Consider the following 27,500-nt stretch of genomic DNA (forward strand, 5'->3'; position numbering starts at 1 on the left):
GACAGATTTGGAAGGGGGAGGTTGAGGCTTCGGGGGGTAGTGGGGGTGAGGGAGATGGGGGATTTTTGGTGGGTACGCGGGGTTGAGGACATGTCAGAATTACATGTGTGTTTACTCACAGTGGAAATGCAATTGGCCACAGGTGTAGGTGTGTGTGTGTGCGTGCGTGCATGTATGTATGTATGCATCATTGTAGGGAGGTGATGTAATCACCCTACGCGTAATGTGCTAGTTATTATCCAAAGTAGAAGTGTCTGTCCACCCGAGTATGTCTGTCTGTCATACTTACAATAATAAAAATGGTACCGTTGGAAAGCGAATAATCAATTTAGTTGGAACAATAATTTGTGTTGGTTTAATACTTTAATCATAAAGATGCCTGTTTTAAAAGCAAGTATTTCTGGAAAGGAAGAAGAAGAAGAAGCAGGACAAAACTTTAACACAGTGGTTCCAATGGTGGCATTTTTCTTACTCCACCACAGTAAGAACCCTTTAGATTTGGAATAAAGCATGACGGACACGGAAGGACACAAAATTATATCTAGTAATATTTCTCAAAGCAATATAACAAAATATAAAATTACATGGAAGGAACAACACAACAAAAACAACAACCACCACCTCACCTGACCACCACCACGGCAGCAAGAACTCAGTGTTATTAAAATAGATTTCCCTTTTCCATCTGTTTCACTTAATTTTACATCTTCATCGAGAGTCACATAAAGACGTGCAATATGTTTGTGAAGTACAACGTGCTGTCTTTTGATTAAACGAGTCAGCGAAGCCACAGGTAGGCATATGCTTAGTGCTTACATAAACAAGGACTTCAATCAAGCTGTCGATACCCATCACACCACCAATACCAAGTCCCCCATCCCGACACGTAATATTTTCTTCCTCAATCAACTCTACCTTACCCAACTCAACCTCGTTTCCTACCCTCCTCTCCTCTCACTCAGGTCATTCACCCCTTGCTTATTGTGTCCAACTGTTAGCTCCTACAGAATGTGACCTTACTCTTCCATGAGCCTCATTTTTCAAAGAAAATGAAATCGGTATTAATGTACTACTCGTATTTAGCTGTGACAGGTGTGTGGAGAAATTTTCAATTGCCTTAAAAAAAGAAATCAAGCTGTTTCATGAAGGAAATCAATTAAGTATAATTGGCATTTACAATAGCTGCATTGTTGTAAACAGGAAGAATAAAAATATAAAAAACCCACATTAAAGCACCCTACCAATCACCACCTTCATTGAATGTTTGGGGCCCAGCTCTCCATGATGAAAGGACACTTTTAGTTGCACAGGATGCATCAAACTTCCTCTCTTTAGCTTTATCACATTATTTCATCAGCCATATGACATTGGCCAATGAGCTGATTGGCAGAGGGTGAAGGTAGTTCAGAATTGCAGTGCTTTTTCTTTTTCTGCAACTTTCAAAGATTGCATAACTGCCAGTACACACAATGCAACTTTTGTTGCATCATTGCATCTACAGGCCTTAAGATCGGCAGGGCTTATAGAAAATCTTAGATCCATGAATGACTGGTCATTAATGGTTCAAAAAAAACAAACCTGGTCAAGAACTTCACGAGCCACTGTAATCAACTCCTCCACATTCATGCAGTGCACAGTCCTGACATTCCTGATGGAATGCTTTAAATTCTGATTCTTGCACCTGCTAAAACATAAGAATAAAATACGATACGTGAAGCCTTCAGCAAAGCAGTATGCATATTAGATAGTTTTAACAACTTCTGCAATCTAGTTGAGCTGGTGTTACACTCGTCTCCAATAACAGATGAACAGGGATACAGCAACCAGAGGCAATGAAAAAAGGAACAATCGATCCAGGTTATTCTATGTTAAGATGAAGAGACTTTCCATGTTCACCTCGGTTCTACTTCCTTGTCAACATGCAATGTCCTAGACCAGTGGTTCCCAAACCGGGGGGCATTCCCCCCTTATGGGGCACGAGGTGAGTACAGGGGAGGGGGCGTGACGCAATGTGAAATAAAAAATAATAATAATGCATTTTTAATGTCGAATTCGGCTTAAATATTAAAAAATTGATAAACCAAGCAAGATATTTCTACGAACATCAACGTTCTCCACTTTGTAATACCCCCAGACCTTCAACCATCATGCCAGCTCTGTGCATGCTGCCACCTGTGAATAACACCACAACTAACGGATTTGTTGACAGGCTGAGAGGCCACGAAGTAAGTAGCTCCATAATTTGAGACTATTCTTTCTGCTTTATTACAGTTTCTGCATGCTATGCCTCACAAATATATTCGGTATTAGAGTATTTAGTATCTGATGTACTACAAGTGTTGCACAGTAGAAGCTTGGTTTTCCCTTGTTTTGGTGGTGGGAAGAGGATGTTGGAATCATTGTTGGTATAGCGATCGCTTCTCCCATGCAATTAGTTTTGCTGGATTAACTTTTTCACCACCTGAAGCTGGTGGGATCTACTCACAGAACTGCCCGTCTGGACTTAAAGCCAGAAGGAGCTGTGTGCTCATATTCTTTAATCATCTCTGTTGTATAGATAGCATCAACAGCGGGCAGTGGTCATGGCGTCGTCGTCGGCATAATTAAAAGCATCGTGTAATAAAATCAGTAAAATTAATTTCAATAAAAAATGGTGGGTGGGTGGGAGGGGGGCATGAGGGTTTGCTGAAAAACAAAAGGGGGGCATCATGCCAAAAAGTTTTGGAACCACTGTGCTCGACCATTGATTCACAAATATCAACAATACTAAACAACGTGACAAGTGTAACACCATCTTAAAAGTTCAATATGCACACATCTCCAAACAAAGGTTATCAATTTTAGACTTAGCAATGTTTTCACATAAAAAAATGACAAGGTACCTGCAATTCAAGGAAACTTAGAAACAGAAAAAAGGTATTTTGTCCATCACACCGACATCATCCATATCTATCCCATTCACATAATGCAGCAGTCAACTTTTTGGTGTGCTAAATTAATCGTTTTTTTCATCTTTTCTTTTATTCCTCTTTCTTTTTCTACATTTCTAAGGAGAGGTGAACTCTTGCAAATTGCTTTTGTAAAGCTTACTTGGATGGGTTTGAGGGTACAGTAGCAGCATCCAAAATCTGAATCCGATCCAGGTTCCCCCTGATGACTCCAATGCTGTATTCGGTCTTTTATCCGACGAAAACATCTAAATTACACTTTGGATTTTACTTAAACGTCCACAGGATCGATTTTTTTTTTATTTTTTAAATCACGCTTGGCTTAATGATTAGATATAGCTTCACTCAATACTTAATCGTTGTTCTTTTCTTGAATAAATATGTTGAAATGAATATTTTAATGTTTTCTTGTTTCCTTTTTATGCTTGATTGGCCCTGCACCCCCCCCCAACAAAGGCGATCATATATCATGTAACTTACCACGTCATCTCGACATCTGGTTCACACATCTACGGTCTTACAGCGCCTTCTACAAAATGATTTTGACTATTGTCATAATCTGAGGATTCTTGATCAGAAAATTGTCAAATTCACTTTCTGACAGGTCTGGAGTGAGTTGTGTGCCCATTATCCATTGCATGCTGACCGTGTTTCACTCGATTACGTCACGGCAGTTTTCTGGAATTTTTATGGGCGGTACCGAATGGGTTTGCTTTTTTTAAACTGTAACACCTCAAAAAAACTATTACAATTCAAAACCACATTCAGTTCTTTGTTTATTACTGAAAAATCAATATAATCACATCAAAAAAAAACTTTATTTATTTTGATTCTGTGGACCTTTAAGCTCCACATATCAAATATAATACTCAACAACCAGAACTCACTCATTTGATTGGTCAAATACATTATGATGTTGGTGCAGCCCAAAGGTTTACTCATCGAAAAATAACCATGGGATAGTTTACATCCACAGAACTGCATTGGGGAAAAGCAACCCAATGTCACCTCCAAAAGACCACTTGCTCCATGATGTAGCACCCTTTCCCAGAACCAAACAAGAATGGGAATCAGATCCCTTCTTTCCTGCCACCCATAAATATATGATCAGCAGAGGAGTTTGATTTTTCTTCTACAGTTTATAAAGGTCTTGGAAGACCTGTTGCACACAAATCGTGGTCTCACAGGCAGTCAGAGAGCAGACAACACAGGACATAACTTCAGACAAATAAAAAATCCCATTCCCCGGGTCAGGTCATGGGCATGAAATAAATCACCGCACCCTCTATCCCCCAGTGAGAGTGGTAGTCCGGGAGCCAACCGATCAAAATTAAAAAAAAATTGCCCGGTCTGCTATAAAATTTTTGTGTTGATTTTCATAAAGAGACACCCTTTGAGTATATGAAAACCAATGTTGGCAATGGTGAAACTCGTGCGCAACAACACAGTCAACACTTTTGCGAGCCCCCTCTGATAACAAAATGTTGGCAAAAGCGAAGATGTAGGATGGGGGTAGGGGTAATTCATATTGTCCTAAAATCATAACCACTAAACCTATATACACAAATGACCCCTCATATTAAAGAGGAGTTCATTTCCTATATCACAATTGGTGTAGATTTAACCTACCTACAATTGACAAGGTTATATGTCAAACAACAAAAGATTTATGCAACTCAGAAATGCTTGACTATCAATGGGGTCAGGAACAAGAACATACTTTTACATGCCATGGTTTTAAGGAAGATAAAATTAGAAATGGATTAACACAATATTGTGACATGAAACATCCTCTTCAGAGGAAGAGTCACTCTCTGAAACAACTCCACCACATGAACCTCTCTGACCAAGGCATATGCATGTCACTCAGCAAGGCACAGCAGCCTTTTTGCATGAACATCGTTTCAGACATTTGGATAATTTGCACATGCAAGACACAGTTTTGTCTATGTTTGGCTTGGCTGGCTTAGACATGAGAATTGGGACCAGTTTTCCATTGATAAGGGTTCTGCCAAATGTTGTGGCTGGGGAAGTGCTCGGTCACTGAGATGTGCACGTCTATACAGAAGCAATTGATACAATGCTCTTACAACAAGGAAGTAAAACGCATCTTCTGTTGCTGGCAGTGACCTAAGGTCTAATTTTGAAGAGACAAACATATGCTGCCTGAGGGTATCCAAACAGCTGAACCCTTTTTGGCCATGCAGAGCACTCCAGTATACTCTGGCCTCATCAATGACACATTCTGTTGCTGCCATTTCACTATCTCTTCCAAAATCAACAAGGTGGGGAAGGTTTCCTATCAGTCCCAGAGAAACCTGTGCCGCTCTTCTTTTCACAGGAACACAGGCATCATCCCAACTGACTGGAAGAGGGGCCTTGTTGTCCCTCTCTGGAAAGGGAAGGGTGATCGCCAAGACTGCAACAACTACCGAGGGGTGACGCTGCTCTCAGTGCCGGGCAAGGTCTTTGCTCGGATAATTCTCGATAGGGTTCGCCACCATCTGCTTGAGCACCAGCGTCCAGAGCAGTCAGGCTTTACACCAAAGAGGTCAACGATTGACCGTATCCTTGCACTTCGTGTCCTCACCAAACGCAGACGAGAGTTTCGGCAGGGGCTGCTTGCAGCCTATGTTGATCTCTGTAAAGCGTTCGATTCAGTGAATCGGGATGTCCTCTGGAGGATTCTTGGTCTTCGTGGGGTGCCACCGAAACTGATCGATCTGATGTCTGAACTCTACTCTGGTACTGAGAGTGCTGTGAAGTGTGGTGGTACCATCTCTGACTTATTTCCAGTTGTTACTGGAGTTCGTCAGGGATGTGTACTTGCCCCCACACTTTTCAGCACTTGTATGGACTGGATTTTAGGGAGGATGTCGGAGAGATCAAGTTGCGGTGCATCGTTTGGCAATGTAAAGATCTCGGACCTTGATTTTGCAGATGATGCAGTCATCTTTGCGGAGACTTTAGACATCCTCTTGGGGGCCCTCGAGGTGCTGAATGAGGAGTCGGAGCCGTTGGGATTACGGATTTCTTGGGTCAAAACTAAGATCCAGGCTTTCGGTGACATCTTGGATGCTGCTGTCCTGTCTGTGTCTGTTTGTGGTGAGGATGTTGAGGTCGTGGATAGATTCACTTACCTTGGCAGTGATATTCATGTCTCCGCAGGTTGTGAGCCGGAGGTCAATAGACGTCTGGGTCGGGCCTGGGGAGTCATGGATTCACTGGATCATGGGGTGTGGCGCTGCCGGTACCTGTGCGGGAGGACGAAAGTCCGAGTCTTCAGGTCCTTGGTACTTCCAGTCTTGCTCTATGGGTGCGAGACTTGGACTTTGACCAAGGATCTGAGACGGAGACTTAATTCCTTTGGTACCAGGTCTCTTCAAAGAATCCTTGGCTATCGCTGGTCGGATTTTGTGTCCAACGAGCGGTTGCTGAGAGAGACTCGGATGAGATTTGTTACCTGCATAGTCCGTGAGCGTCAGCTGCGGCTATATGGACATGTGGCTCGTTTTCCTGACGCTGATCCTGCTCACCAGATTCTCTCAGCGAGGGAGTCTCATGAGTGGAGGAGGCCAATGGGCCGACCACGTGCCTCATGGTTGCAGCAGGTTGACCATCATCTCAAGGAGATGGGGATGGGCCTGGCATCTGCCTGGGGGTGGCCAGACGGAGGCCCCTGGAGTACCGGCGGAAAGTGGACGCAGCGACGCGCTGTTCTGGCACATGCTCCCATACCTGACCTGACCTCTTCTTTTCCCCTTCTGAATGGGTAGCTCACTGTGTCACATCCACACAACACATATGTGCACAGAAGTGTAGCTGCGACATCAAGAGGATTTTCTGGTACTTCTTGCTCAACACTTCTACCAGCTCATGAATAGGTAGGTATTGATTCTGCCGTTGTATCCAGAGTTCTTGCAATGTGTTCAAGCAGCAGAAGTGATATATACACAGCATAATTATGTCTGTATCTGTTGCATGCACAACAGCTTGATGGTGATCAAGATATTCCACACAATATGCAAGATGAGCAATAATCCTTGTGTCTGCCTCTTCATGTTCTTCACAAGGTAAGTCCAGAACTGAACTTGATGCTGATGTGATGGAAAGAGTGTGACCTTTGTTTTCCATCATACCACCAAGAATGATGGTCACTCCATCCGGAATAGCTTCAGGACTCTCACAAAGGGAAGTGCCAATGAAGTTCTGAAGATTTCCTTTATTTCTTGGATTCTTCATGAGTAAATTCCAGTCTGGAATTTCTAGACTCTTGGATGGTGAGAATTGTCTTGCCTGGTCTGTCTGGTTTCTCCTCTGCTGCTCATCACCCTTCAAAGTATGGCTATCATCAAAATCATACTGATCACCAATGATGTTGACACAGTTGCACATTTCAGGTTTCAACTGCAGGATACACCTGCTTGCGAAGATACAGCTGGGGAAGTTCACCAAATGTTTTCGCACCCATTTTTTGGTATTTATTTACAAATGCCATTGTGTCTACCAGAAAAACTGTGTATAGGTCACTCTGTGGTAATGATGGCAGCTGTAAAACAACATCCTGCTCAGCTTCTTAGCACTGCCACTTAGCTCAATTAGCACTGCCACGAAATCAGACTTGTTGCCTTTGCGCATTACAAACCCCTGTGCTAAGCGTGGATCAACCTCAAACAGGGATGATGGATAGTCTGTCCACTCATGGGAAAATGCAATCTGTCTTGTGACTGGGTCGGCATCTCGATAGAAACACAACACACGTGTAGTTGCAGTCTCATCTTGATAGATCCTGATTAAACTCTGTTTCCTTGATGGGTTTGATTTCTTCTGTGAGGAGAAAGTTACCAGCTTCAGTGGTTCAATCTTAATAGAGACCACCTCTTCTGCTTTCATAATGGCTTCCATGCCCTTAGCTTGAGCATGGACCAAGTCTTTTGAAGCATCCTTCTCACCAGTTGCTCTATTGAGCAGATCCACTTGGTTGTTACACTGGAATGGGTTTATCATCTGCTGGCATATCACTTTCTTGATCTCCTCAACATGCATATGTTCTTCTGTTGCCTGCTTATGTGTTTCTCCATGATGAGTAGATTCCTGTTGGCCTAGATTAGCCATAGACTTTATGTTCTCTGATACAGCTGTGAGAAATGGTGCTGTCTTCACATATTTATCTCGAGCAGCTGGTGCCTGAGATATGCCTTTGAACAGAGATGTCTTCCCTTCATTGTTGTATGTCTGCTCCAGGGCCATGTCACTCCAAACACCATTGAATTTTCCTTTGGAAGAGTGAACTGTGAAGTACCCAACCTGGATCCAGCAAACCTTAACCAAACTGTGTTCAATAGAGTAAGAGGATTTTGGGGGTAGGGGTAACTTTGGTTGACAAAAATGTTAATTTTCTCTTTAAAAATTGATAGAACTCACTCAAATTTGCTGTTTTAATTAGCCATGGATACCATGTTCATATCACATTAAGAGAAATTAGTATTCTAATGCAGCATCTGCCTATGATAAGAAAAGTTCTAAAGGCCATCTTCAAAAAACGTTATTTTTAAGGCATTTTTCACAAAATTATGTACTTTTACGAGGTTTACTTCCACAAAGGCAATTTTTTTTGTCATTTTACAATGCACTGATTGAATTCTTACATTTAGTTCACATTTATTTTTCATGAATGTGATTTTTTTATTTTTTTAGAAATTTTATTGACAATTGCTGTTTTATCAAATTTTTCAAATCTTCCTCAAACAAAAACGTCCGCCAAAATTTTTCGCAAGAGCTTATGAATTGCCAACATTGGTTTTCATGAACTGCAAACATATATCTAAACATCCTGGGGGTGTAAAATTTTATAGCAGAGGCTGTAAGGTCCAACCCTAAAACAGCCTCGTACACAGGTTGGCTCCCGGACTATGGGGAGACTCATTGCAATTTTCAATTGTACATGTGACATAGTAAAAGTGATTTAACTCCTGAACCCTGCCGGAGGAAGGGGGTATTGAGGATGGGGAAATGAAGACAGACATGGCATAGTGCAAGTTATTTACGAACACTATATTTCACTCCTGGAGGAATGAGTATTACTCATCAGATAAAATCAACCATTGATCTCAGGGGAAGTTTTTTTCCCAGAAGGCATTGGGTGTTGGCGGCACAATCTTGTGGCAGCACTATTGTTTTGGCAATTTGCAGAGTAATTCATAGCGGGAAATGTCACGCTCCCCAATGGCATTGTACTCAATCCTCTACATGCTGAGCGTTAAGCAAAGAAGCAGCACGTACTACCAATTTAAATGTTTGGTACAATTCGGAAGAGAGTCAGAATCGAACCGATCACATCGGACTCAGAGCGGACGCACTTACCACAATAACACGCATATAGGCCTAGAGTAGAAAACATCAATAAGGAGAAGGCTGATCAAATTATGCCCAACGACCTCAAATACAATTTTGTAAAGTCAAAGAAAGAAACTAAAAATAATGTAACAACCAATCATAATCAAGAACAATGTGCACGTACAGCTCACGGCTGTTCTGATCCGAAGTCGTCCTGCTGGTCCTGCTCCGTTGTGGATCAATGTTGGGCTTCAACATCCAGGATGGCAGAGTCCTTTCTTTGGGTTTGTTTCTGATTGTGTCCTGATCCATGCTTGAAAGCTAAAAAAAATGGTAAATAATGGTCATGTTGCATTTCAGTTCATCCTACATTCAACATCAATAAGTCGGTAGACTTTTTATGTAGGGATGGCACGGACACTCCATATGTTTATTACAACACAAATCCTCAAAAAAAAAAAAATCTACCAAGATATGGACTTATAAACCGATAAAGTTCCCTTAGCCTACGGATAACTTCACAACCAACAAGTGAAAAAAAAAGACGAAATATCACATCCCCCATTGTTTTAGTAATTTGGCTGTACGATGTTAAAGGGCTCGCACATATTTATGTACAACTAAAATGTCTGCCTGTCAACCAGTTGGCCATCTTTGATCAGATCACAAAATAAAGCAAGGGGAACGTGTATGCCATCAATTATTGTGTTTGTGCCAAGATTGAACAAAATCGGACCATGCATGTCTGAGAAATGGTTGGGGACACATTTAAGTAACAAAATAGCCGCCAGTCAGTCATCTTGGATCTGATCCCGAAAATAAATGACTTGCTTATTTATGTAAGCAATCATTCGTTATCTGTGTGCCAAGTTTGAACACGATGGGTGAATGCATGTCTGAGAAATGGTTGAGGACGTGTTCAACATCGGGTTTTGTACAACTAAAACGGCCACGAGTCGGCCATCTTTGATCGCACCACAAAATAAAATGATGTGCATATGTGTTCCATCACACGTTGGCTTTGTGCCAGGTACGAATAAAAATCGCTCTGGACGTGTCTGAGATATGGTTGCAGACGAACGCACGTGAAAAATCGAGACCAAATCCATAAGCCCCCGGTTTCGGCTTAAATCCAAAGGGGGCTAATAACACCCATGAAGCTCTTGCACAACATTGCTGATCTACAAAACTGAGCGACCCAAAACAGCCGGTTTGTAATGATGATTTTCAGACGACCGAACTCAAAATTGGTTTAAGCTCAGCACTTGGATTAAACAAGGCAGATCCACGTTCTGCCGACTCAATTTTTTTAATAACTTGAAAGGATTCCACAAAGTAGGCAAAGCTGTATAATTTTACACTCAGGGCCAGGAGGTGTGGTTGGGACAACATCTGTCAATCAAGTTGTTTCGAGCGTGCCCGCAGCGACACAACTGGCCGAGGGATCGTGCAATGAAAATATAATTTGCAGCATTCAAATACCTCTTAAAAAGTGAAGAAACAATTTCATTAAAAAAAAAACCCTTTTCTTTCATCTATCAAAAATTCCAGCAATCTCTGTGACCGCTGTTTCTCGACAACCACTGGCCCGATCTAATTGAAACTTGCCAGGTATATTGCTGGGGCCCTGAGTATGTGCCTTTTCAAGGTTTGATATGAATCGGACAAGTGGTTCCCAAGTTATGGCCATTTATTTACCAAACCAATGATAAGACATGGTGCCATGACGTCACAATTATTATTCTTCGTTTGATATGATGTCACAATTGACGCTGGGGACCGGAGTATGTGCCTTTTCAAGGTTTGATATTACATCGTTATTCTTCATCCGTTTCCCAAGTTATGGCCATTTATTTACCAAACCAATAACAGGACACGATGTTATGACGTCACAACTGACGTCAAGTTTTGTTTTTTGCACAAACGGCCACGCACGTACGGGCACGCACTCGTGTAAAAGAATGTGGGGATGGTTTCACATGCATCCCTTCATCCTTCTGCAATTTTTTTATTTTATTTTAATTTAATGTCTTTTATTTATTTATTACTTGTTCAAGATTAACGATGGAGCGTCATCATCATATGTGTACAAATGGAGCAGGAGGCTTGCTATTGAAGGTGACACCGCGTGTACCCAGCACCAGGACACATTGTTCTATACTCCGTCGAACCTGCAAAACACCAACAACAACACGGCATCAAACCATCAACTGGTGCAGGGAAGTGGATCTCATCACCGACAGGGAGCCAAGAGGCCTGTTACACGTGATCCTTCTCTTCGTGCGGTCATGTGCCACGCGTCCACCATAAACACGTCACGAAAAAATTGCCGGAAACATTTTCCCCTGAATCGTCGTCATCAAATTCTGATAAAACGATTCAAACGTTTTCAAAGTAATAACAGAGGAGTTTGAACAACAACAACATCCACTCACCGCTTACAGGTCAGAAAACCGGTCACGTGACTCTTACGTCATCAATCTGTCCTCGTGATCGTTTTATTGTGAATTGAAAAACCATGGTAACCGTCATTACAATCGGGCGAAATCGAGGCACCTCCTCCAAAAATTATTTTATTATTGATACTGGGGCTGTGTTCGGTTACCATGGTTTGTTGAAAAGCGCTCAACAAGTAGCTTAAGCACTCAAGTGAGCATTCCGCTCGCTGCTTGGTAACTGAACACACTCCTGTGGCTGCACTGTACCCTTCACAGCACTGTAATACGGTCCAAAAAAACCGACACCAACATCCATCCGTCTTTACTCCTTACGGTCTGGTTCATTTCACTGGTTGCTTGCTTGGAACAAGCATACAACGCGCTCTGACGCATACCTTTACTTGCGCGGTGTATAGGCAAGCCACCACTGTGTGTACGAAAAAAAAAAGCCCGACTTACATGTATGAAGCAAAAACATACCTTCGGCTTATAATTCAAAACACCTCACGACACTGGAACACGTGGGGACAGGAACACTGTCCTGTAAATGGTAGAGACTTGTAATACCCTCCTCCACCTCGAGGCAGCGCGACACGGTACACATTTACATGGAGAATTTCTGTCACCACCTCAAGACAGCCAGTGGAGGTAAAGATACAAGTTCAGGGTACCAATGGGAAACGAGTTTAAATTGAGAGGAAAAAGCGTTTCCGGTGAATTCCAGTGACGTTTTTTAACGGACGCGTCTCATACACCGCACGGAACTGCAAAGGAACCGCCACATGAATCGTGTCCTTATGGGTGATTCGGTGCACCGTCTGAAGCGTTTCGGAACCTCCTCAACAAGAATGAACATCCCAGTCCGTCCGGTCCACGTCGTCCCCAAAACGGACCCCTATAAAACAACAACAACTGTCTTGCTGGAAACCCTATAAAACAACAACAACAACTACTTTGCTGGAAACCCTATAAAACAACAACTATCTTGCTGGAAACCCTATAAAACAACAACAACAACTGTCTTGCTGGAAACCCTATAAAACAACAACAACAACTACTTTGCTTGAAACCCTATAAAACAACAACTATCTTGCTGGAAACCTAATAAAACAACAACAACGACAATCTTGCTGGAAACCCTATAAAACAACAACTATCTTGCTGGAAACCCTATAAAACAACAACAACAATAACAACAACTATCTTGCTGGAAACCCTATAAAACAACAACAACAACAACAACTATCTTGCTGGAAACCCTATAAAACAACAACTATCTTGCTGGAAAACCTATAAAACAAAAACAAAAACTATCTTGCTGGAAACCCTATAAAACAACAACAATCTTGCTGGAAACCTTAGGAAAAAACAACAACAACAACTATCTTGCTGGAAACCCTAGAAAACAACAACAACAACAACTATCTTGCTGGAAACCCTAGAAAACAACAACAACAACAACTATCTTGCTGGAAACCCTAGAAAACAACAACAATCTTGCTGGAAACCCTATAAAACAACAACAATCTTGCTGGAACCCTATGAAACAACAACAACAATCCTGCTGTTTCCGTTTCCGCTTCTTTGGCTTCATCTCCCGCGCAGATTCGGCATTGCCTTTTGGATTAGGGAATAAAATTAATACAGAACGGCCCATTGAAGTCAGTAGTGTGAGGTAATGCTCCGATCTGTCGGTCTTTCTGTTGCTTTGTTGTCGCTTCATTCATTCCTTGGTGCAGTAACGTTGTTGTTTTTTTAAACAAGCGAAGCATGTTGTGGAGGGAGTGCTTGAAACGGTCGTGTTGAGCTTTAAAACGAATACGTGGAGAAAATCATTTCGTCCTGAAACTATCAAGTGTCGGAAACCGTTTTAAACATCATGTGTTGGCGCGAAATGCTTGGTTTGCCCACACGGATCCACCTCGTGGTCAACTTGCTCTTGGATAATACACACATGTGACGTATGACGTATTACGTATGACGTGTGATGTATGACGTGTGACTGCACAGTGAGACAGGAAGTCGATCGTGAGTGACGGGGCGGAGCTACGAAGCGCTCGTGGGCGGAGCTACGAAGTGCTCGTGGGCGGAGCTATAAAGCGCTCGTGGGCGGAGCTACGAAGCGCTCGTGGGCGGAGCTACGAAGCGCTCGTGGGCGGAGCTATAAAGCGCTCGTGGGCGGAGCTATAAAGCGCTCGTGGGCGGAGCTATAAAGCGCTCGTGGGCGGAGCTATAAAGCGCTCGTGGGCGGAGCTATAAAGCGCTCGTGACCTTCATAAAACCACCGCAGGAACTTTTTAATGCTTTTGCAACTGAAAAACAAAACTTCTGTCTGGAATCCAGTAAGTGCAGAAAGAACCTTCCCTTACCTCCTTTTTTTACACACCCTCTTCCATTTCGAGGGCTTTGGTTTTTAAAATTAGAATTTTAGCATTATTTTTATGGGACTTTCAAAATGACGTTTGTGTTTGTGTGTTGTTTTTTTTTTTTTTCAACCTGTGTTGCTTGTGCGAAATCTGGAAGTCAAATTGTCTTTTAAACATAAGTTTCAGCATTTAAAGGAAAGAGTGGCAATTTCAGATGCGCCAAAATATCGGACATACGAGACATTTATAATTATCTGTGGATGAGAGGTATCGAGTTCCTACCTTTTTCTGTTAATACAAGCGAAGGAGGCAGGAAATGATATAAGCACTCGTACTTACACATCTCCTTTGAGCAATCGATTCAAAAATCTCATATAATTTCTCATGTGGCCTGGAACCAAACAAACAATATATAACATCCCTCACAGCTGTTAGGGTTAGCTCCCGTATTCTCCCGTATATCTTCCCCCCCCCCCCCATAACATGATTCATAATATATATCATTAGTCTCACCCTGAAGGGGTTGTGAAACTATTATAGCACCCCTATCTGTTTTTTTTTTTTGTCTACAGGGTGAGTCAGAAGTAGCGCCCGATTTCTGGTAGTTGATTGTTTGTTTGCCATTTGTATTACAGTGTACAAGAAGTTAGAAATAAATGAATGACATGTTTATCTAACCATTTATTCAAGAAAAAATTATTACAGGACTGTACCAAGCTGTTTACTTGCAATTTTCAAAGTGCCCTCCCTCGTGATCGATGCACAATTGCAGCCGAGCAGGCACAGAGCGGCACACACGTCTGCAGAGTTCGATATCAATTTCCTCAAACTTTGCAGTGATTCGAGCCTTCAATTCCTGAATGGTACGAGGCTTTTCACAATAAACAAGGTCTTTCATGAGCCCCCAAAGAAAGAAATCTGGAGGTGTAAGGTCTGGGGAGCGTGCCAGCCACTCGATCAGACCGCGGTGGCCGATCCACTTTCTGGGAAAGTTTTCATCAAGCCACTGACGAACATAGCGTCCATAATGAGATGGAGCTCCATCATGCTGGAAATATCGGTCCTGATCTTGTACCCTGGGCCAAAAGAAGGTTTGCAGCATATCCAGGTAAATTTCTGCAGTGACAGATCCCTCAAAGAAAAAAGGGTCCAATTATCCCTAATGGACATATGGCTGAACAAACTGTCATGCCAGGTAAATTTACCTCTTTCTCAACTGTCACTCTTGGGTTATTCGCAGCCCAGTAGACGCAATTGTGTCTGTTAATTGTGCCATGAAGCTCAGTTTGGTGCAAATTCAGTAACTTTCCAAACTCGCAGCAATAACCTGCCAAAAAATAAATAAATAAATAAATTACGAAAATTAATAATCTGCAAGACGATTATTAACAACACGACTTCCCAGAAAGAATCTGACAGCCGAAAAAACAGAAATCGGGCGCTACTTTTGACTCGCCCTGTATATATTTTCGCTTAATTTTGTTTTTCTTTGCACGTGCTTGTCCGATTGATGCGAAACGTTCAACATAGGAGGGAGTCCCCATAAATAATATTTTATTGATAAAACTAACTTCATAGGTCATGGGGTCTGGCGGTCACATTGGATTGAAAATAAAAACGTTTAAAAAAATCATCTTCTCCAGAACTGCTTAACAGATTGATGCAAAACCGCTTGCATATGATCGACGAGCCAAGGGGAATATAGTTTGAATTTTTTTTCATATTCATCTTCGTTGATGCAATTTAGCCTTCGTGTGCACAAAAGTAGGTTGTTAAATGTAATAATCAAAATATCAACAAGATGGTATTCATACAATACTTAAGCCCGTGCAGTCTTGAGAAGGACTTGGTGCGATAAAACTCTTCTGGCGGAAAATTTGTAATAAAAAATAAATTAAACTCAAATCAAATGGGAGAGCAAATAAAGTCGGTCCTGCATTGGAGTCATCAGAAGGAACCCGAACAAGCAAAAAGTAAAGACGGAGTTATCAGGAGGAACCTGGATAGGACTCAAGTTTCAGCTGCTACTCCTCTCCCCTCAAACCCATCCAGGCACAGGCAAGTGAGCCTTATTTAAATTAAAATAATAATAATAATAATAATAATGTGGAATCAAAAAATTAAATAATTCTGGTTGCCATGCCACGAGTCCTATCAGGTTGAAATTTAAAACGTATATTCCCCATTACTACCAGGTCATCATTTTGAAGTTTCATGTCTATTGATGCCTGGTGTTGGCTTTATGGTTAGGTTGGTGGGTTTGGGTTCCGAGGGTCCTGATTTCAAATCCTGCTCAGCCACTGAAGTAATACCCAGGTGGGGTTGATTCAGCCTGTCATCCTTCCGAGGTCGGCAAAATGAGTACCAGCTTGCTGATATACTGTGTCGGAGTGGTGACACGTCCAGGATTGTGCCCAATAGCCCCGGAGACTGCTATAGCAGTACTGATGCTCTGTGTTGAGTGTGGTCCCAATGTTTCTCTCCCCCCCCCCCCAACATGGCTGCCTAACCATGTGACCTATGACATAATTATCATGAAAACGTTCCACATGTGTCATCACACAAATGGTAAAAATTCCATGTCAATCCAACATGCGGGTCCAGAGAAAAGGGAATAACAAAATGGAGACACACACGTACGGGACCGATCGCTTAACCCTGCTTTTCGCTTTGCGAGCGTATGTTAATAAAGCTGCAGACAATGGGAATTGTATGCAACATTATGGGGTACATGGATGACACGGGTGTGTGGTCCATAGTCGCAGTGGTATTTTTTATTCCAAATGAGCGTGTGAGCCGAGACCGTGCAGCACACACTCTACCAAGTGCCGTTCTCGTTTTAAAAGTTGATTTTCAACTTACTCTGTGCATTCACAAGCCCCAGATATGATCTTCTCATTGGTGTTCAGAAGCACTCAAACCAGATATGGTGTGTCCCTCAGGGAAGTCTGCCTGATACCCACATAAATATAGCTGGCAAAGGCTTTGTGTATTTTCAGGTTGTGGAGATGTCCTTTGTCGAAGAGTTGGTGGCTATTGCTCTGATGGTAATGATGCACGGCATCGTCTTTGTAATTGCAGATGTACATTGACTAAATCACTCAACCTGCCATGTTCACATGAGGCACTCCCGCAAGGTTCAAAGTCAATTCACTGATAGCGATAGTCAAGGGGTTTGGGTAGAATGCCCCCATCCATAATTTGGCCCCCATCGTCCGGAGTTTTTGCAGTAAGGGCAGCCGTCATATGGGTGAGCTGAGAAAGTTTTCTAACTCTTTCGTTTTTGCAGAGGTGCACGCCTTTCTTTCAGGTACTTTTCCACGTATTTTGGTTTATTTTAGAAGCTTTGCGAGCCATTTTAGGGAACAATCCTTATTTCACACACTGAAGACGTTAACATGCCCAGATCAATATTTCTAATTCTGCAGAGGGGTTCTGCGCATATGCACCGAGCATTTTCGGGTGGATAATGTCATTTAAAAAGTCCCGTATTAGTTAATACTCGGCATGTCTACCATTGTTTCACTGACGGGTTTCATCGAAAGACAGCATGTTGCAATTCACAAACATATTGGATGTCCATCTATGAGTCTCTCAAAATGTAAAATGAAGTGAAACTAGAAGGCCATTCGGTAGAGCGCATACCTCTGCCAAGTAATGCCTGATCCATGAGAACATATCAGGCTCAATACATTTTTGAAATGTCTTGCTATACAGCACTATATCGGTTTTGGCCCTATCTCTTAATGGTGAAGAATCACTTTAAAAATTAAATAATTCTCGTATCCAGATCCGGATCCGGATCTTCAACAAAATCGAATCAATTCTTCCTTGTCACACGCCCAATTTGTGCACCAAGTTTCATCTGAATCCGTCCACAACTTTTTGAGATATAGTGCTATATATTGTTTTTGAGCCCTATCTCTCAATGGTAAAGAATCACTTAAAAAAATTATCAGATTCAGATCCGCATCCGGATCTTCACCAAAAATGAATCAATTCTTCCTTGTCACACACCCAACATGTCCACCAAGTTTCATCCGAATCCGTCCACAACTTTTTGAGATCGTGCTATATATCGTTTTTGGACCTGTCTCTCAATGGTGAAGAATCACTTTTAAAATTCTAGTAGTCAGATGTGGATCTTCACCAAAATCGAATCAGTCCATCCTTGTCACACCTCAACCTGTCCACAAAATTTCTTCTGGATCGGTCCACAACTTTTTGAGATATCCTGTATACAAACAGACAAACAAACAAGCAAGCAGTCATAGACTGGTACTTATGAAATCGTCCACTTGACCTCCGACCTTGTCTAATAAAAGCTTTCTCTAGAGAAGGTGGCAAAGCAAACCAGAAGTTTCTACGATGATTCTGTACCAAACCATCAAAAATCGAATGTTTCACCTCTGATACGACACCCGACATAAATCTCATAAAACATCCGACTTTCACCAAAATTTGGAAAACCGAGTGTTAAGCATATTTATCCGTTACCAAAAGTGAAGAGAGGATTGAAATTGACTTTAAAATGAGCACGTAATGCCATGCGTTACAATCCCCATAATTTGCATAATCTTCAGTTAATCCTCAGACACGACACCCGACAAAAATCTCATAAAGCAACCGATTTTTACCAGAATTTCGACAACCGAGTGTGAAGCATACTTAACCGTTACCAAAAGTGAAAACAATTGCGATCCGAGTTAAAACGAACTCGTAACGTCGACCGAAGCAAAAATCTCCATTTCTCCACGCAATTATTTAATATTATTTTATCAAAGTCACAAAACCGTAATATTCGGCCATCCACCAACAATCTTTACATAATCCGATGGCTTAGCGAGTCAGGCATGCGACGATAACCTGTATTGGGATAAACAATGACTTTTAAACATCATCTTTTTCGAAAACACCGTCAGCGCGCACACGCAAAACCTTTACGTGACTCAACGCCGCGTCTGCTCGAGCGCGCTGCACCACGTGACGAGCCGTGACGCGGAGAGTGAAATATTTTTTATACAATCTTAAAACGTCTCCAAAACATCCGATTTTTACCAGAATTTCGACAACCGAGTGTTAAGCGTCCTAGGCAATCGCAAAAACCAAGGACAAAATTAAAATCGAAGTTAAAACGAACTCGTAATATCGACCAAAGCAAAAATACTCCATTTCTCCACATGAATTTACGGAATTATGTTTGACGTCACTGTGACCTTGACCTTTGACCGATTTTGACCAAAATATAATCAGTGCTCGCCATCACCCTCCTGAATCACATGGTGTAATTTGACATTGGTAGCTTCTTCCGTTCTCGACTTATCGTGCCTACAACCAAACACACACACACACACACACACACACACACACACACACACACACAAACACACAAACAGAGGACGGAAGTCATCAATGTACTTATGAAATCTTTAGATTTTGTAAGTAAACATCACGCATAGATGAGTGACAACTTGGCAAAACAGCACAAAGTAGAACGGCACTCGGTAGAGCGTATACCTCTGCCAGGTGGAACAGTTCACGTTTTGTATCCCACTGATGGGCTGGATCCAAACCAAAATCAAATCCGCTTGTTCTTGTAACATATTCAACTCATCCACCTTGTTTTGTCATAACTCCTCCACAACTTTTTGAGATATAGTAATAGATTTAGTTTTTGGCCGTATCTATCAATTTTAGAAACTTGGCTTGTGTTGACCCTTTGACCTTAAAATTAATTGGAAGTTGAATTCAGCGACCTGACATGAAAATGCTCTTCAAATTTCAATTATATTTGATTAAAATTGATAATTTTAGAAATTAGGCCTATGCTGACCTTTTGGCACAAGTTTACCTCAAAATTAATATCTGGTTAAATTTGATGACCTGATATGCAAATGCTCTTCAAATTTCAAGTGAATCGGATGAAAATTGACAATTTTAGAAACAATTTTAAAAATTTACCCTATTTGGGTTGACCTTATGGCCGATGTTGACCTTTTGACCGAAGATAACCTCAAAAATAATGGGTGTTTGAATTCAATGACCTGTTCTGCAAATCCTGTTCAAATTTTGCCTTAATCGGATGAAATTTCAGGATTTTAGAAAATTTTGGTCCAATTGGCCTATTTGCCTATGTAGACCTTTTTAGTTGACCGAATTTTACGAAACTTCAATGTGGAACCGTCGCAGGGTCGGTGACATTAATCTCTGAAAATTTCAGAACGATCGGTTGAGAGGTTTGGGCAGGAGGCCTGTGGACAGACATACACACAAATGAAATTGCTCGTTGAGCAAGGAATTGCTGGAATAACTTTGTCATATCTCCACGGTCTCTTGAAAAACAAAAACCTCGAAATCAATTTGGTTCTTATAAGTCGATAGTGCTCCTGTTTAATGAGTTATAGCACTTAGTTTGGTCATGATCATAACTTGGAAGTCAATCGGACTTAAAATGGCGTTTTTATCGCAATTTGAAATTTTTGACCCGACCCCCCCTGACATTCGACCCCCGACCGCTAAGAAGGATGTTGGTGTGACACCCCAATGAAACATATGGTTGGAAGCAGAATTGGAAGATGCACATTTTGAATTTGGTTTGAAGTCGATATGACCATTTTAGCGGATGTTATTGCGAAAATAAGAATTTCGGTTTTTCAGTGACCTTGGTCTTGACCTTTGACCTAGATTCACCAAAAAACGACAAGTGTCTAAGTTGGACCATGGCCGACGTCTGTACCCAGTTTGGTCATGATCGCTGAAACGGTGTGGCTAGTACAGGGTAAACAAACACACAAACAAACAGACAGACACACAGAATGACACACACAACCGACCAACATAATTGCCAAAATTCGAAGGATTCCAGCAAATAACAAACAGAGGCGATCAACATACTTGTCACCAAAACTTCTTTATTTTGCCAAGTAACACACACACGCACACACGCACACGCACACACGCCTCATTTTAATAACGATTCTTGTCGTGCCGGATGACATTCTCTTTTTGTATATCTTGTTTTGCATACTTGTTGGTTGTACTGTGTTCCCGAGACAAATCATGAGAGAAGCTGCCAGAACATCATTTCAAAATGAGCAAATTGTTGCAATGCACCACTCAACACGGGTTGAAAGCCCAGGTTCAAGGTGTTCCTTGTTACTTGGCGAAAAAAAAAATTCTCCAAGTATGTTGGTCTGTTGTGTTTATTTTCAAATTTTCACCAAGTATGTTGGTCTGTATCGTTTGTCTGTCTGTCTGTTTGTTTGTCACACGATTTTTGGCCACATTTTTCAAGCAAACGTTCTGAATTTTTTTGTGTTTGTTGGGGGATGGTCAAGGAGAGCAACTCTTAATTTTGGTGAAGATCTGAATCCGGATCCGGATCTGAGAATTTTTTTAAAGTGATTCTTCACCATTGAGAGATATACAGTATACAGCCAAAAAACAGTATATATACAGAGAAATATACAGCCAAAAACGATATACAGTAAAAGACAATATCTCAAAAATTTGCAGACGGATTCGGATTAAACTTGATAGACATGTTGGGAATGCCACCAGAAAGAATTTAATTAATTTTGAAGAAGATCCAAATCCAGATCTTTATAGGATAGTTATTTAATTTTTAACTGATGCTTCACCATTGAGAGATGAGGCTAAAAATGATATTGCATGTTATCTCAAAACATTGTAGATGGATTCAGGTGAAATTTTGTGGACATGTTGGGTGTGTGAAAAGGACTAATTGATTCGATTTTGGTGAAGACCTGAATCCGGATACGAATTCGACAATTTTTCAAGTGATTCTTCACCATTTGGGAAATGTGGCCAAAAGCAATATATAGCACAATATCTCAACAAGTTATGGATGGATTCTGCAGAAACTTTGTGGACCGGTTGGGAGTGTGAAATGGACTAATTGATTGAATTTTGGTGAAGATTCAAATCCGGATACGAGAATTTTAAAGTCTTTCTTCACCATTGAGAGATGGGGCCAAAAACTATGTAGAGCATGATATCTCAAAAAGTTGTGGACGAGTTATTACAAAACTAGGCGGATGAGTTGGTTCGGTGACAAGAACAAGCTGATTTGATTTTTTTTTTTTTAAGGTCCAGATTCAGATCCGACTTATCGGTGGCAATTTCAAAATTTAAACAATTCAGCCTGGCGGAGGTATGTGCTCTATCGAGTGCCGTTCCGTTTTGCCAAGTTGTCACTCTATGAGTGATTTTTCATTCTTCTGTTCTCCACTTTACAGTTGACCATAATTAAGAACAGTGCCTTCAGAAAGTATTCACAACCCTCAACTTTTTCCACATTTTGTTGTGTTATATCCTGAATTAAAAATGGATTAAATTAAAAAAAATTTTGTCACTGATCAACACAATATACCAAATAAGGAGAAAGTGAAAACATGAAAATTTTTCCAAATTTAATGAAAATGAAATACAGAAATATCTACTTTACGTAAGTATTCAACCCCGTCCCCCACCCCCCCCCCTTCCGAGTCAACGCTTTGTCGAAGTGTCTTTGGCAGCGGTTACAGCTTCGAATCTTTTTGGGTGTGTCTGTATCGGCTTTGCACATCTGGATTTGCAGATTTTCTCCCATTCTTCCTTGCAGATTGGTTCAAGCTCTGTTAAGTTGGATGGGGAGTGTCGGTGAACAGCAATCTTCAAGTCTTTCCAAAGATTCTCAATGGGATTCAATTCTGTGGTTTGCCTGGGCCACTCAAGGAGTTTCATGTTCTTGTTCTGCAGCCATTCGAGTGTTGCTTTGGCTGTATTCTTGGGGTCATTGTCCTGTTGGAACGTAGATCTTCGCCATAGTCTAATGTCTTTTGCACTCTGAAGCAGGTTCTCCTCAAGGATTTGTCTGTATTTGGCTCCATTCATTGTTCCCTCTTTCCTTCCAAGTCTCCCATTCCCTGCTGGTGAAAAGCATCCTCATAGCATGATTCTGCCACTAACATGCTTCATGATAGGGAAGGTGTTAGATGGATGATGATCTGTGCTCGGTGCCAAGGAGTTAAATTTTCATCTCAACAGACCACAGAATCTTTTGCCTCACGCTCTCAGGGTCTTTCACGTGCCTTTGTGCAAATTCCAGTGATGCTGTCATGTGCCTTTTTCTCAGGAGTGGATTCCGTCTGGCCACTCTCCCATAAAGCCAAGATTTGTGAAGTGCTGCAGAGACTTGTCTTTCCAGCATGTTCTCCCATCTCAGCCGAGGAACTCCAGTTCTGTTAGAGTGATCATTGGGTTCTTGGTCACCCTCCCTGATCAAGGTCCTTCTTGCCCAGTTGCTCAGTTTGGTCGGATGGCCAGCTCAAGGAAGATTCTGGGTAGTTCCATATTCTTTCCATTTCCTAATGATGGAGCTCACCGTGCTCTTGGGAACTTTCAACAATGTAGAAATTGTCTTTCCCCAGATCTGTGCCTCATCACAATTCCATCTCAGAGTTCACTGGACAGTTCCTTGGACTTCATGGTGGAGTTTGTATTCTGTCAATTGGGGGACCTGATGTAGAAATGTGTGTTTCTTTCTCAATCATGTCCAATCAATTGAATTGGCCACAGATGGTCTCTAATCAAGTTGTTGAGACATCTCAAGGATAATCAAAGGAAATTTGGATGCACCTGAGCTCAATTTTGTGTGTCATAGCAAAAGGGTTGAATACTTATTGATGCAAGAAATTTCAGCTTTTCATTTTAATTAATTTGTAAAAAAAAAAATTCTGAAGAAAAACATTCCACTTTGAACTAGAGGGGGAGCACTCGGGAGAATGCAAAACATCCACCGCCAATACTGCTGGGTCACTCAAGTGAACCTATATCTTATTCATTAAATATGATGTCAACAGTGCTGACAGAGTTATAGTTCTTTTCTCCATTTTTTTTTTTTTTTTTTGGGGGGGGGGGGTTGGAAATCACTTAAAACGTGTAGAAATGCAAAAAAAAAAATTTTTTTCTCAATTTCTTTTTTGGGGGGGCGGGGGGTTGGAAATCACTTAAAACATGTAGAAATGCAAAAAAAAAATCTTTTTTCTCTAACAATCTTTTTTGGGGGGGGGACCAAGTCCAAAATCTAATGGTATGATCCTTGGACCATACCTAACCCCCCCCCCCACCAAGTTTCGTTGAAATCAGGTCAGGTCAGGTATGGGAGCATGTGCCAGAACAGCACGTCGCTGCGTCCACTTTCCACCGGTACTCCAGGGGCCTCCGTCTGGCCATCCCCCAGGCAGATGCCAGGCCCATCCCCATCTCCTTGAGATGATGGTTAACCTGTTGCAACCATGAGGCACGTGGTCGACCCACTGGCCTCCTCCACTCATGAGACTCCCTCGCTGAGAGAATCTGGTGAGCAGGATCAGAGTCAGGAAAACGAGCCACATGTCCATACAGCCGCAACTGACGCTCACGGACTATGCAGGTAACAAATCTCATCCGAGTCTCTCTCAGCAACCGCTCGTTGGACACAAAATCCGACCAGCGATAGTCAAGGATTCTCCGAAGAGACCTGGTACCAAAGGAATTAAGTCTCCGTCTCAGATCCTTGGTCAGAGTCCAAGTCTCGCACCCATAGAGCAAGACTGGAAGTACCAAGGACCTGAAGACTCGGACTTTCGTCCTCCCGCACAGGTACCGGCAGCGCCACACCCCATGATCCAGTGAATCCATGACTCCCCAGGCCCGACCCAGACGTCTATTGACCTCTGACTCGCAGCCAGCAGAGACATGAATATCACTGCCAAGGTAAGTGAATCTCTCCACGACCTCAACATCCTCACCACAAACAGACACAGACAGGACAGCAGCATCCAAGATGTCACCGAAAGCCTGGATCTTAGTTTTGACCCAAGAAACCCGTAATCCCAACGGCTCCGACTCCTCATTCAGCACCTCGAGGGCCCCCAAGAGGATGTCTAAAGTCTCCGCAAAGATGACTGCATCATCTGCAAAGTCAAGGTCCGAGATCTTGACATTCCCAAATGACGCACCGCAACTTGATCTCTCCGACATCCTCCCTAGAATCCAGTCCATACAAGTGCTGAAAAGTGTGGGGGCAAGTACACATCCCTGACGAACTCCAGTAACAACTGGAAATAAGTCAGAGATGGTACCACCACACTTCACAGCACTCTCAGTACCAGAGTAGAGTTCAGACATCAGATCGATCAGTTTTGGTGGCACCCCACGAAGACCAAGAATCCTCCAGAGGACATCCCGATTCACTGAATCGAACGCTTTGCAGAGATCAACATCGGCTGCAAGCAGCCCCTGCCGAAACTCTCGTCTGCGTTCGGTGAGGACACGAAGTGCAAGGATACGGTCAATCGTTGACCTCTTTGGTGTAAAGCCTGACTGCTCTGGATGCTGGTGCTCAAGCAGATGGTGGCGAACCCTATCGAGAATTATCCGAGCAGACCTTGCCCGGCACTGAGAGCAGCGTCACCCCTCGGTAGTTGTTGCAGTCTTGGCGATCACCCTTCCCTTTCCAGAGAGGGACAACAAGGCCCCTCTTCCAGTCAGTTGGGATGATGCCTGTGTTCCAGGCAGAGCACAAAACTGCATGCAACGACATGAGTGCAGCATTTCCATCAGCCTTGAGAAGTTCAGCATGGATGCCACAGATCCCTGGAGCTTTGCCCCGTTTCAACTGGTTCACCGCAGCCCGTGTTTCCACAAGCGATGGTGGACCACAGTTGATTCGAGGGTCAGCAACAGGGATTGTAACACCCTTGACGTCCAACTCGACAGTTGGGGGATCAGCCTGGTACAACCGCTCAAAGTAACCGGCCCAGCAGGCCTTCACTTCAGACTCCTCTGTCAAGAGCCTACCACTCTGTGCTCGAACTGTAGTGCTCCGAGGGATGGGCTTGGATGAACGTAATGCGCGAATTCCCCTGTAAGCGGGATGAGAATCCGTCGAAATCCGTCGAGGAGTTTTTCCGTAATACTGTTCACAAACAAACAAACAAACAAACAAACAGAAAGGGGTGAAAACAGTAACCTCCGATCTTCGATGGCGGAGGTTAATTATGGAGTATTTTGTATAGATCGGTGACAAAAAAATTTAAATTTAATCCATTTTAAATTCAGGCTGCAACAACAAAATGTGTCAAAAGTCAAGGGGTGTGAATTCTTTATGAGGCACTGTGTGTATGTACACCCTGACGACAATCCAAGTAAGACAAGAAAAAACAGGCCGGTGGAAGGAATAAAAACATCAAATGCACAATTGTGATGTTAGTTTTAAAAGCCACTCCATATACTGTATATTGGTTCACGAGTCAATAAGTGACCACTATATTCGTTATGGGTGTGTGTCTGTCTGTCTGTCTGTCTGTCTGTCTGTCCCGAGCATAGCTCCATGGGTTTTGATCCGATCTTGGTTGGTTTTTTGATCCAGCCAACAAATTGGTGGGAGGTTTGTATCATGATCTCGTGTTTTCTGGAGAATGGGCGTGCTGTGCCCATTATGGGCGGAGCCACGCCCAAAAAACGTGTTTTTAGGGGGTAGCCGGTTTCAAGTTACATCTTCTCCGAGGGGGTTTGTCGAATCTGGCATGGGTTTTCGGTATTTGGTTATCCCAATGGCACCTGCATGGCCCCACAGAGCTCGATTTTTCATTTTCCTCCCAAGGTCAAGGTCACAAGGTCACGAACTTAGAAAATGTCCAAAAAATCAATAAATTGGGCATCGAGCTCTGAGGGTTTTCAACTGTTTCAAATGAAAGTTGGTACGCAAGTAGTGCTCTTCGAGTACTACAACTTTCATCATTTACGTTTTTCCCGATTCCCGCCAGTTTGCCCGTGGCGTCCCCTTGAAGGTCAAAAAAAAGGCGAACCGTGTACATTGCTCGTGCACCATCGCAGTCTCCAGATGAATGTAGGGATTTGGTCACAGGAAATTTGGTCACGGGAAACTTGGTCACGGTAAAATGGTCATGAGGTAATTTGGTCACGGTAAAACGGTCACAAGGTAATTTGGTCACAGTAATTCTGTCACGAGGTAATTTGGTCACGGTAATTTGGTCACGAGGTAATTTCGTCACGGTAATTCGGTCACAGTAATTCGGTCACGAGGTAATTCGGTCACGGTAATTTGGTCACAGTAATTCGGTCACGAGGTAATTCGGTCACGGTAATTTGGTCACAGTAATTCGGTCACAAGGTAATTTAGTCACGGTATTATTATTATTATTATTGTTATTATTATTATTATTTATTATTCACTGCATTTAAGGCCAGTAAGGCCCAAGAGCAGTAATAAATATTTTCATTTCATGGCCGGCGAATCTTGTTGGCATAATGACGTATTGACCAAGTTTACTGACTACTATAATGGAATCGGAATTTAAACAGTTGAGAGAGACAGAATCGATTCCATTATAGTAGTCAGTAAA

At 42.3% G+C, this 27,500-nt stretch overlaps 2 protein-coding genes across 13 annotated transcripts in view; one reads left to right on the plus strand and one right to left on the minus strand.

Moving 5' to 3' along the window:
* The window catches only part of LOC147024374 (uncharacterized), a 54,754-nt gene that overhangs the window by 976 nt on the left and 26,278 nt on the right, over window positions 1-27,500 (minus strand). The window contains exons 1-4 of one of the 10 annotated variants that reach the window (XM_085884227.1): window positions 12,203-12,369; window positions 11,333-11,455; window positions 9,469-9,605; window positions 1,579-1,684 (exon numbers count right to left, since the gene is read on the minus strand). In XM_085884227.1, coding sequence (XP_085740353.1) covers window positions 1,579-1,684; window positions 9,469-9,596 — 234 coding nt within the window. In that variant the 5' untranslated portion in view covers window positions 9,597-9,605; window positions 11,333-11,455; window positions 12,203-12,369. The other 9 variants (XM_085884226.1, XM_085884224.1, XM_085884223.1 and 6 more) reach the window with 9 other exon arrangements.
* The window catches only part of SSBP1 (single stranded DNA binding protein 1), a 67,231-nt gene continuing 53,009 nt past the window's right edge, over window positions 13,279-27,500 (plus strand). For 2 of the 3 annotated variants that reach the window (XM_085884221.1, XM_085884218.1), the window contains exon 1: window positions 13,279-13,397. The gene's annotated coding sequence lies outside the window, so the exon portion shown is untranslated. Of the gene's footprint in view, window positions 13,398-13,732; window positions 14,065-27,500 lie in introns of all 3 variants that reach the window. The other variant, XM_085884219.1, reaches the window with a different exon arrangement.

The sequence above is a fragment of the Eptatretus burgeri genome, chromosome 6, assembly GCF_056783735.1.
Source record: "Eptatretus burgeri isolate ZD-2024b chromosome 6, Ebu_testis_v1, whole genome shotgun sequence".
Taxonomy (NCBI): domain Eukaryota; kingdom Metazoa; phylum Chordata; class Myxini; order Myxiniformes; family Myxinidae; genus Eptatretus; species Eptatretus burgeri.